The following is a 12,366-nucleotide window of genomic DNA, read 5'->3' as shown; positions in this document are numbered from 1 at the left end:
AGCTGCCTCTAATTTGTTGACATCTTACTATTTTTCTTTTTTAGGTATATGTGGAGCCTTAGAAGAAAGAAAACTAGGAAGCCGAGATGATACCAAAGCTGTCAATGAAAACTTAGAAGTTGTTGAGGGAAACGTGACTGTCAAACAGCAACAGGATGTATTTTTTCTCGATTCCTGCATGGAACAACCTGGTTTTAGTTACCTACAGGATGATAGGTCTTCCTCTTTCTGCAGGATAACACAAGTACAATTGGCTGGTGAAGCCATGAATATGACTACAAATGAACAGATAGATAATGGAGAAAAAACTCTCACTGACCAATCTGCTGGAAATTTATCAGTTGTATGTGAAAATAAGGAATGCCAGTTACAATCCCAGACTATGCCTGACAGCTGTCTGAGTAAAAGTTCTGAGGGAAAAATGATACAGAGCATGAATAAAGTCAATGAGTTGTTCTCTAAAAGCAATTCTTCTAATTCACTGGTAGATGGTTGCAGTGAAAAGCTTCAGGATCCAGATTCCTCAGATTCCTCAGATTCTGAGATCTCTCAACCGCTGAGAAAGGTCCGCACAGAGAAAATACCAATATATTTCAATGATTTTGTTAAAAATCAGAACGTGAAAGCAAGCAACAAGGAATTAGTTAGAAAAAGAGGAGACCCTGTTTTGGAAAATAGTGATCAAGTCTTTACTGCTGTTAAAAAATCTCCAACAGAACAACCGGAAGCTGCTTTTTCAAAAATCACCTGTGTTGTGGAAGCAGTGTCCATGTTAAAAGGAGATGGAGATAAGCAAGTTCAGAGTGAATGCCACGTGTTACCAGATATGAAAAACAAAAGTAGTTATTTGAACAAGAGAAATAAAGAATTAATCAAACCACTTGGTGAACTGCAAATGTTGAATAAAAGTCCTAAGCTATCTGAGGAGACCAAGGAAGAACTGGGTATTAAGGAGCTGAGAAAAATGAATCGAGACCAGATGAGAGGCAAATGGAACAGGCAGCTTCAGTTGTTCACAAAAGAAGGCAGGAGACAAAGTGAACCAACTAAGAGAAAAATAAATGTGAATAAGCGAGATGATACCAAAACTGTCAATAAAAACTTAGAAGTTGTTGAGGGAAACGTGACTGTCAAACAGCAACAGGATGTATCTTTTCTAGATTCCTGCATGGAACAACCTGGTTTTAGTTACCGACAGGACAATAGATCTTCCTTTTTCTGCAGGACGACACAAGTACAATTGGCTGGTGAAGCCATGAATATGACTACAAATAAACAGATAGATAATGGAGAAAAAACTCTCACTGACCAATCTGCTGGAAATTTATCAGTTGTATGTGAAAATAAGGAATGCCAGTTACAGTCCCAGACTATGCCTGACAGCTGTCTGAGTAAACGTTCTGAAGGGAAAATGATACAGAGCATGAATAAAGCCAATGAGTTGTTCTCTAAAAGCAATTCTTCTAATTCACTGGTAGATGGTTGCAGTGAAAAGCTTCAGGATCCGGATTCCTCAGATTCTGAGATCTCTCAACCGCTGAGAAAGGTCCGCACAGAGAAAATACCAATATATTTCAATGATTTCGTTAAAAATCAGAATGTGGAAGCAAGCAACAAGGAATTAGTTAGAAAAAGAGGAGACCCTGTTTTGGAAAATAGTGATCAAGTCTTTACTGCTGTTAAAAAATCTCCAGCAGAACAACCGGAAGCTGCTTTTTCAAAAATCACCTGTGTTGTGGAAGCAGTGTCCATGTTAAAAGGAGATGGAGATAAGCAAGCTCAGAGTGAATGCCACGTGTTACCAGAATTGAACCTAACAGATATGAAAAACAAAAGTAGTTATTTGAACAAGAGAAATAAAGAATTAATCAAACCACTTGGTAAACTGCAGGTGTTGAATAAAAGCCCTAAACTATCTGAGGAGACCAAGGAAGAACTGGGTATTAAGGAGCTGAGAAAAATGAATCAAGACCAGACGAGAGGCAAATGGAACAGGCAGCTTCAGTTGTTCACAAAAGAAGGCAGGAGACAAAGTGAACCAACTAAGAGAAAAATAAATGTGAATGAGAGAGAACTGAAACAATCCATCTCTCTTTCAGAAACAATGCCATCTTCCTCTGTAACAGAAGATGTCTCCGGTGTCCTGCAGGAAAATCCAAAGAAAGCAAAGTCTTATTCAAATACCAGCATGATTGATATGCTTCACCTATGTAATGTAGACATGGCTTATGCTAACCATGAAAACTTTCCTCATGTGATTGGGACTGTAAAAGACATTCTGAATACTGAAGAAACTGCAGAGAGCCACAATACAGATTCCCAAGACAGGAGCTCATGCTTGCAGTTTCATCCTGGAAAGGTAGAACAAACAGCTTCCAAGGATAAACAGGTCATGGTGAATCAACTTGATAAATATGGAATTTGTTCTGAAGTAATACAGAGTGATGGAATTTGCACAGATAATTGCAAGTCCCCTGAAACCAACAATAAAGCTAAAGGAAGTTGTGAATTGAATCTGGAAACTGATGACAGTGAACTAGATACAGGCTTCATGCAGAATATATTTGGCTGCTGCAAACGCCAGTCATTCTTGCTATGTCCAAGTCCAGTAAATGAATTGGCTGTGGATATTAAATATTTGCAAGGGCTAAACCCTGACAAAGAGGATAAAGATGGAACACACGAAGAGAAATGTGATGTTTCTTGTGACGAGAATAAAAGTACCTCTATCCAAACACCAACATTTTCTACATCCAGTTTTTCTGAACATAAAAATGAGTATCTTCAGTTTGCCTTGAAAGTTCCACTTCCTGATTGTCCATCAATATCTCTACAAACAGTTACCAGAAATGAAGAAGATGGATGTCAACAGGAAAGTAAAAAGATAATGGATGAACAGAGACAGTCTCCAGGGTTAGAGAACAAAATTGAAAGTCCAGATGATTGCATTGGAAGTTTGAATGTCTGGAAAAATAGCAATTTGCATGATACAAGTTTCAACCATGTTAATAGGAGTAGCTCTGGTTCAGTCCACTTACAAGAAACAAAATCCAAAGAGATTGAAAACAAAAAAATGGAACTGAATTCTCAGATAGAATTAATGAAGAAACATTATTTAAATTCTGTATCATCGTTATTCAGATTCATCAATGCTGAAAAGAACCCCATGGAAGAAAGGCAACTGAACAGTTACACAGAAAAAGCTGTTGATGTTTCTAGCACTGGTGGGATTAAGAGTGTGATTCCCCAACTGAATTTAGAATGTTCTGCGAAAGAGCATCAGCATTTTGAACTGCTGTCAGAGACACCAGACAACTTGCTGGACACACCTACCAAAAATAAAAAGGGTTCACCAAACCTTTGGAATAAGAATGACATCTTGCCCATGTCTGCTAAAATAGACAAGCAAACCACTGATGGGACAGATCTGGATAGCAAAAACAAATGCAGTATCACGTTGAAGAGTCAGGAGTTTATTTTGACTTACCAGAAATTGCTACAGAAGCTGCCATCCTCAGAAGAGGATTCTGGTGAAGATGAAAAGCTTCCTTGTTTTCAGGCACTACTAAATATGCAGAGCACACTATCACACCCAGTAAAAGAGAAGGAAATACCAGTAGAGGTGCTAGAATCAAAGAGCAGCAGCAGCAGCAATTGTTTCAAACACAAAAAAGAGGATGTCTGCCAAAGCCAGGAATCAGAATTCTCTGTGAATTTATTTTCCTCTCAGTCAAATGTATCTGTGGTCTCTGGCAAGGATTGTAATTCAAAGGATTTAATCCCATTCTCTAATTCCAAAGAGAAGTTGCCCAGTCTCAGTGGGAATAACAAAGACATTTCACCTAGTGATAAAGTCTCTATAGATGTCGAGCAACTAAAATGTGGGCAAGAAGAATATGCACATTCAGAATCCAATTTAGGTACAAAATTGCCGTTGCAAGTATTACCTAGAATTGCTTTATTTTTAAATACCCTTCTGCAATTTTGAATATACATTTCTAGCTCCAGTGAGAGAGAAAAAGTATTCATCTTGATGCTTTTTTATGAATTAATCCAAGGATTCTCAAACTTTATTAGATTATGAATTCCTTACAAGTAACACATGAATTTGTTTTGCCCACCAAATAAAATCAAGGGTGGTTGGAGCAAGTAATGAATTACTTTTATTTTGTTACTTGTATTACTGTATTTTTCGATGTATATGACGCACTTCCCCCTCTCCCCAAAGTGGGTGAAAATACCTGCGTTTTATAGAGCAAATGTTTCTGAAGGCCCGGCGACCTGCTGGCCCCCGCCCGTCAGCTTCTGCCTTCCAGCAATTTGCCTCCTTGCAGCAAACAGCCTGGTCAGCTTCAGCACAGCCTGATTTAGCGTGAGTAGCTGATTGGTGATTGGATCTGCGTGCCTCCGCACATTCCATTTCGGCCTCCGTGTGCCCCATTTTCAGCCCGTTCCAGGCAGTGGTGATCACTGCTGCAGCCTATCCCTGCTGCCTGGAACAAACCAAAAAAGGGGTGCGCGGAGGTAGTGATAGGTGGCAGCAGTGATGGGCAGCAATGGCGATCACCACAGCCTGGAACAGCTGATAGGCGGTATTCCAGGAGGCAGATCCAACCATCAATTAGCTGCTTGTGCTAAATCAGGCTGTGCTGAAACTGACCTTGCTATTTGCTGCAACGAGGCAAATTGCTGGGAGACAGGGGCAGATTTTTTTTTTCTTGTTTTCCTCCCCAAAAGCTAGATGCATCTTATAGTCTGGAGCATCTTATAGTCCGAAAAATACAGTAATTACATTTTATTTACATAACCAAATCATGGCACTGTGAAATTTAAAATTCAAGTTTAACCATCCATTTTTTTTAATCGGAAGAATTAATTTTTTTATTTTTGCATTATTACTGAAACCTGGATTTCATTTTTGAGACAATTCTCATTTCTTATCCATATTAATTTTTAATCAGAATTTGCTCTTTCTATCAATAATAGTTAAATATTGTCTCAGAAATGGGATGTTGTAAATGTAATTATTCATTTTGCACGTAACAGTAGCTGAGGTGTCAATTGAAATTCCTTAAAAAATTGTCAAATGTTGAAAGAACTTCATGTAATTTATAATTTTTTATTATAATTTTAATCAATTTCTAATTTTAATCTGAATTTTTATTTTGCTTGTCTCCCAAAAGAATTGGTAACTAGAATTATTTATTTATTTATTTATTTATTGGTCTATTATGGTTTGTCATGCAATCAGTCAGATGTTCAGACTGTATTTGGCATTTTTTATTCATCTATTGAATTCTTCCCAGGGACCTGGGATAGACAGATATAGATGTTATAGGATGTTAGGATGGAAGCTGTTTCAAGTAAAACTGAATTCTGCAATTGACTGGTAATGAATTTGTCAATGCTGATGGTATTTAACTGGTGCTCCAGTTGTTTTGGGATGGTACCCAAGGCGCCTAATACTAATGGAAATACATTTGCTTTCTTTTGCCACAGTCATTCTTTTTAGATTTGCAAGTTTTTGAATTTTGTTACCTTCTCAAGTTCCTTTTCTTGCATTCTTCTGTCTCCAGGTACTGCCATGTCCATCATCCAGACTTTTTTGTCTTATTAAAAATTGTTAAGTTTGATATATTATATGATAGGTGCCTGTCTGTTGGAATCCCAGAGGACTTTAGCATTTCATTCTCTCTAACTTGCTCTGTTTTATGGTCTCATCAGTTCTTGCTTGCAGAGAAATGGTATTTCTTCCAATGCACCATTATTGCTACTTTGTTCTGCTGTTGCTTGTAGTCAGACTGCAATCTTCTTGAAGCACCTAAGGAGGTAGTCTACTGTTTCTTCCACATTTTTACTGTGGTGGCACTTTCTAACTATTGCAGTATTCTCAATTCTGGCTTTGTATGTACAGGTAGTCCTCAACTTACAATAGTTCATTTAGTGACCATTTGAAGTTACAATGGCCCTGGAAAAAGTGGCTTATGACTGTTTTTCATATTTATGACCCTTGCAGCATCTCCCAGGTCACATGATCAAAACTCATTTATGACAGTTGCAGTGTCCCAGGGTCATATGAACCCTCTGCTGACAAGCAAGAGTCAGTGCGGGATTTCAGATTCACTTAACAGCTGTACTACTAACTTAACAATTGCAGTGAATCACTTAACAACTGTGGGAAGAAAGATCATAAAATGGGACAAAATACACTTAACTGTCTCACTTAACAACATAAATTTTGGTCTCAATTATGGTCATAAATCAAGGGTTATCCATATTTGTTTTTAAGGCTTGGTCTTGTGCAGTCAGAATTACCCTCGCCATCTCTTCTTGCTCTTAGCCATTGCCAGGTCTTGTTATTATGTGCTTTACCTGTTAAATCTGCTAGCAATGTAATATTTTCCCATAACTCTTTTCTGTTCTTCAGTTGGTTCTTATAGGCCAGTTTGGCCTCTCCAGTACACAGTAACTCTTCCTGGTATATATACTGGCTTCAGTACACCTTCTTCACTGTCTTTCAGATATTCTTCCAAGTCCCTTATTTCTTCTTCAACCTTCTGATGTACTTGCAACGTTCCAAGCCTATGTATTTTCTTTGGTAAATAGAATATGTCAACATCACTCTGAGAATAAAAGACATAATTCATTGTCATTATTTTTTTATTCTTGCTGTCCAGGGTTTAGTCTACTATTCCAACTATGTATCTAATGATTGGAACTGTCCAGGAGTTAATTGCCTCAATGGTATTTCCTCTACTGAGTTTGAACTTTAAGATCTTTATTCTGTTGATGTATTCACGTTTAACCTTTTGGTTGATTTCATTGCACTTGATGTTGCCAGCTTGAAGGATATCCAGGTATTTGTAGTAATCATCTTCATCCAGATGTAATGTTATTTTTATAGAGCATCTAGATTATTTCAGTTTTCACTATTTTTCCCCATTTGATGGTAAGCATGGCATATTTGTCCAATCCCAACTCCATTGCAATATTTTGGCTGTACATACAGTGTTATGCAGTGATTCTATTTCAGATGGTGTTTTTCCGTACAGTTTCAGATCGTTCAGGTAAAGAAGATGGATTAGTCTTGCAGATGTTTTTGATGTTTGAAAGCCATGATCTGACTTACTCAATATTGCTGATAGAGGAATCTGTGCAATGACAAACAGTGATGACTTTGAGTCTCCTTGCAATATTCTTCTCTTCATATTAACCTCTCCCAAACTATCACCATTGACCTGCAGCCACATCTTCTATTGTGCCATTGATCTTTGCACAAAGCATCTGATGTTTCTACCATGTTTCTCTGTTAGAGGCCTTCAGGAATGGCCTCTGCAGTTGAGAAATGGGCTCCGGATTGACAATGGATGGCGCCCCCTGGCCTCGTTTCACCGCCAAATCAATCCGGATCTCTTATCAGCTGCAGAGACAATGATGTTAACCCTTTAGAGCACTGTCCTATCTGCCACTGTGCAATTGGCAAATCATACACAGGTGCTGTAAGTTAAAATACACTATGTTGCAGCGGTAGAAGGTCACAAACATTTTTTCATTCAGTTGTTGTTTTCTGAGAAGTCTCAGGTAGTCTCTGCTGAGCCCTTTTTACCAGTGCTGCAATGTGAGCGCCCTATGTCAGGCCCTCTTTTATGATAACACCCAGAAAGTTAAAACTAGCCACTTGATCCACTTGGTCTCCATTAATAACCAAGGACTGGATGGTCCAATTACCAAATGGTCCACTATTTTTTCAATTTCTTTGCATAGGCAGCACTTACTGTCTGTTGCTGTCTTCTCAATATTGCTTTTGTATACCTTTGTTTTTCCAGCTCACTGCTCATGCAATCCACATATGGGTTGTATTCCCCATCGCTTATCTCTGACTGGGTAATTTTTCTTGAATATCTCCCTCCGTGCTGTGGCCACGCCCTGCTGTCCCATGATGCATCAGTCTTTTTACTCAGTCGCTTTGAGACTGGTGTATTTCTCCCTTCGTGGTGATATTTTCAGCGTTTTTTTAGCACCTGCGCTAGGTTCTTTCTTTATTTTTGCTTAGATTATTTTTTCCGGCTGAGCCCTTTATTTCTGCTGCAAGACGGGGGTTAGAGCGGGAGCCTTCCCCTCACCCTTCGCCGGGGCTTTTCTGACATCGACTGCCCGCAGCTGGGGATTTCGTCCTTCGGGGCGATCCCCCTCTTTATCTTCTAGCCGCCGGTGTGCGCGAGGGGCTGTCGGCTGTCGCTGCACCCCCCACACCATTCCTTGCCATTTTTTTGCTTGCTGGGCTCGTAGCGGCGGCTCCGGAGCTCACCGCATGGTTCGCCCTGCAGGCTCTGACGTATTCTCCACAAGTTCGCTCCTCTTCTGAGCGCCTTGGTCGCCGGCTTCAATTCAAAATTTGGCGCCTTCCTGGGATCGGCTGCAGTAATCTCCACGAGTGGTGAGCGAATCAGGTGTCTGTCCTTCGGGCGGCACCTGCATCTCCTACATAATCGGGGCAGTGAGAGTTTCGTCTCGGGATTCCCCAGTGACAGCCCGCACCCTTGCAAAGGCCGTTGCGATTCTCCGGCCGCCATTTTGGACTACTCCTTGGCGGCCATTTTGTTAGCTTTCTTCGCTCGCCCGCTTCCTTACGAGCGACGCCGAGGCCTCCTTTTCTGGCGAACTTTACCTTTGAGTTTTTTCTGACCGCCTGCTGTGAAATTGTTTCACCAGTTGCCTGCAGTTTCAGTTTATCGATTGCCCTTGCTGTCCCTATTAATTGGGACCTTAGGCTTCCGCTGCCTTTTTGTTATTGCTTTTCTGTATACCTGTTGCGCTGTTTTTTGCTGCTCTTGTTCTCTGTTTTAATAATCAAAAATAAATAAATAAATAAATAAATAAATAAATAAATAAATAAATAAAAAAAAAAGATAAAAAAAAATTAAAAAAAAAAGGAAAGAAAGAAGAAAATAATAAAAATACGCACTGCTGGCATCAAAGAGTAATTCTGCGTTTACAATGGCGGATGCTTACCTTTCCTCAGATGGGGATCATGAGCCCAGTCCACCTAGGGCCCCTTCCAAACACAGGTCAAAGTCACGTGCCAGACCTACGTCGGCCTCTGATGATACCCGCCACCTCAGGTCCTCGGCAGCGGATAAAGACGCTCAACGCCGCCACAAGGCCCTTGAGCGTCAGTTTGACAAGGCCAGACAAGCCTCCTTGGCCTCTGTTTTTCCGACTGATCCACCTCTGATCTCTCATGGCCAATCATCTGTGACATCGCTGGCCTCACCTTCTCGTCCCTCTGCTTCCAACGAGGCTCAATCGGGTGTTTCTGGCAGGCTGTCTAAAAGAGCCTCCATGTCACTACCGGATGTTTCATCTGTGGGGCTGGGTGGACCGTCTCATCCTCCTCCGAGTCGCCCAGAAGCAACCTTTACTCCGACCTCTGCCGGTCTCCGCGGCCCAGATGGTCAATTAATGGCGCCTCAGATAGATTTGCACTCCTTACTCTCCAATGCCTTGTCCTCTCTGTTGGCAGCTGGGATTCATCAATCTTCTTTGCAACAGGTCCCGATTGTGCCACCTTCCATGCCTTCTTCGTTGGTTCCAACTCGTGCCAAATCCCCTTCACATTTGGCACCTGCCTCGTCGGATGAATCTGATTGTGGTCATGAACCTATGGAGGACTTGGAACTTTCGGAAGATGAAGGTCTTGCGCCTGATGTGCCTGCCTTTACTGGATTATTCAGGCCTTCTTTGTTTAAATCCCTTCTCCATAAGGCTCGGCAGACCACCAACATGACTGAATCGCCTTCTTCTTCCTCTGACGCTACCGCCCCTCACGAGGCTCTGTTCTCCTCTTCTAAGCAGGGCAAGGATTTCATTCCCTGCCCCCAACTCTTTTCAGATGTCCTGCAGTCTCCCTGGTCTCAACCGGGTTCGTTAATGGGGCCCAATGCCCTAGACAAGAAACTTTATTGCGCTGCACCAGAATTAGACGCCTTACTGTCCTTACCGGTGGTGGACCCTCCGATTGCTAATCTGTCTTCGTCCTCCCTAGTCTCCACTGACTCCTTGGATGTTCTTAAATCGGAGGACAGAAAGTCGGAGCTCTCTTTTCGCAAGGAGCATCAAGCTCTGGCCTGGGCGATTAAGACCGCTACCGCCACTTCCTTTTTCAATCGAGCGACGCTACTTTGGCTAAGGCAACTCCAGGACAAATTACCACCGGAGGATACGCGCCTCCATCAAGATTTGAACAAAATTGTTGCTGCCACCGAGTATTCGGCGGATGCATCTTTGAATTCGGTTAAATTCACTTCGAGAGCTTTGGCCTCCTCTATAACATCAAGGCGCCTGTTTTGGCTTAGGAACTGGAGAGCTGACTCCAAAGCCAAATGGAAACTGGCAGCGGCTCCATATAAGGCTCCGTCTCTCTTTGGTGCCGCCCTCGATCCCGTCCTGGTTGAAGATAAGGACAAACGTAAAGTTATGCCTACTTCGTCTTATCGCCGCCCTGAGCGCCGCTATACACCTTATTATCAGCGGCAGTCCTTTCGAGCTTCGTCGGGCTCAGGAGCTCCCTACTCTCAACGTTCCTACTTTCAAGGTCCTGACCGTTCGTCCGACCGCCAGCGCTTTCGAGATAGGTCCCGCAACACCACCACAGCCAAGCGTCCCTTCCGTGGTTCCGGCTTCCGTCAATTCCGCAGAGGGAAGTGACTACACCCTGTTGGATCCCATTGGTGGCCGACTCCATCTTTTTCGTCATCAATGGGAACAGTCAACCACGGATGCGTGGATTCTTCGTACGGTGTCCGAAGGTCTGGCCATAGAGTTCCTGGGCCGCCCTCCATCTCGCCACATCTGCTGCCCTCCTCTCCAGATGGAGTTGGACTGCCAACTACGGAAGGAAGTTTGCCACCTGTTACATATCAAGGCAATAGAGCCAGTTCCCCCAGAGCAACGGGGCGAGGGCTTCTATTCAACCCTCTTTCTGGTTCCAAAGCATTCCGGGGGTTGGAGGGCCATCCTCAACCTAAAACAATTGAATCTATCAGTATCTTACCGCAGATTCAAAATGCACTCTCTGAGGTCCATCCTTGGAGGAATTCGTCGAGGGGATTTCCTCCAGTCAGTCGACCTCAGGGAGGCATATCTGCATGTTCCGGTCCGTCCGGCACACCGAAGGTTTCTGCGTTTCCAGATTGGGGAGGACCACTATCAGTACTGCGCCATGCCCTTTGGCTTATCATCAGCCCCAAGAACCTTTACAAAGTTGGTGGCGGTAGTGGCGGCCTCCCTCAGGAAGATTCCTGTCAGGGTCTTATGTTATCTCGACGACATCCTGGTCCTGTCATCGTCCAGAAGTCAAGCGTCTCGAGATCTTCGCAATGTCGTCGAGGCCTTTCAGATCCACGGCTTTTCAATAAACTTCCCGAAAAGCCACCTTCACCCTTCCACCACTCTGCTGCACCTCGGTGCGATTATAGACACTGTACAGGGGCAAGTTTTTCTTTCCCCGGACAGAATTCAAAGCATCTGCGACTTAATTCATCTAGTCCTATCACAACAGTCCATTCCTCTCCTTCATCTCTCTCAGTTGCTGGGGAAAATGGTCTCGAGCTTCTCAATTGTACCATGGGCCCGTCGTCACACGAGGCCGTTACAATGGTTTCTCCTCCCTTACCAACGATCAGGCCAAAGCGATTCTCTCCGCAAGGTGCCCCTTCCACCTCAACTTCGTCTCTCCCTTCGTTGGTGGTTAGGACCGGGACTTCGCAAGGGCTCGCACTTCCTGGTTCAGGACCGCCTGACCTTGACCTCGGATGCCAGCCTCCAGGGCTGGGGGGCTCATCTTCACGACCAGATTGTACAGGGCCGCTGGTCCGTGGCAGAGAGACGACTCAACATCAATCTTTTGGAATTAAGGGCCATTCGTCTAGCTCTGTGTCATTTTCAACTTCACTTGTCGGGCCATCACGTCCTTGTCCTAACGGACAATATCGCAGCGAAGGCCCATATAAACAAAGAAGGGGGCACTCGGTCAAGACCCCTGATGTTGGAGTCCGAACGCCTTCTGCGTTGGGCGGAGACGCATGTCCTATCATTGAGGGCCGATCACATTTCCGGTGTGGAGAACACCAGGGCCGACTGGCTCAGCAGACGGACCATAGACCAATCCGAATGGCAACTTCACCCCAGGCTTTTTCGCACGGCTTGTTTCATCTTCGGCGTACCCGAGGTGGACCTTTTTGCCAGCCCGTCAAATGCTCAACTTCCACGGTTTGTGACTCGCTACCCGTGTCAGGCGGCGGAGGATCACAACGCACTCAGATGCCACTGGCCACAGGGTCTATTATACGCCTTTCCTCCAATTCC

General features: G+C 43.3%; 1 protein-coding gene across 3 annotated transcripts in view; it reads left to right on the top strand.

Moving 5' to 3' along the window:
- Positions 1–12,366, top strand: part of BRCA1 (BRCA1 DNA repair associated) — an 85,226-nt gene that overhangs the window by 42,114 nt on the left and 30,746 nt on the right. For all 3 annotated transcript variants that reach the window (XM_060691744.2, XM_034416222.3, XM_087894009.1), the window contains exon 10: positions 45–3,920. In XM_060691744.2, the coding sequence (XP_060547727.1) occupies positions 45–3,920 (3,876 nt within the window). The remainder of the gene's footprint in view (positions 1–44; positions 3,921–12,366) is intronic.

The sequence above is a fragment of the Pantherophis guttatus genome, chromosome 4, assembly GCF_059756535.1.
Source record: "Pantherophis guttatus breed Tessera chromosome 4, ASM5975653v1, whole genome shotgun sequence".
Taxonomy (NCBI): Eukaryota; Metazoa; Chordata; class Lepidosauria; order Squamata; family Colubridae; genus Pantherophis; species Pantherophis guttatus.
The sequence above is the reverse complement of the archived record's forward strand: the minus strand, read 5'-3'. Positions and strand labels throughout refer to the sequence as shown.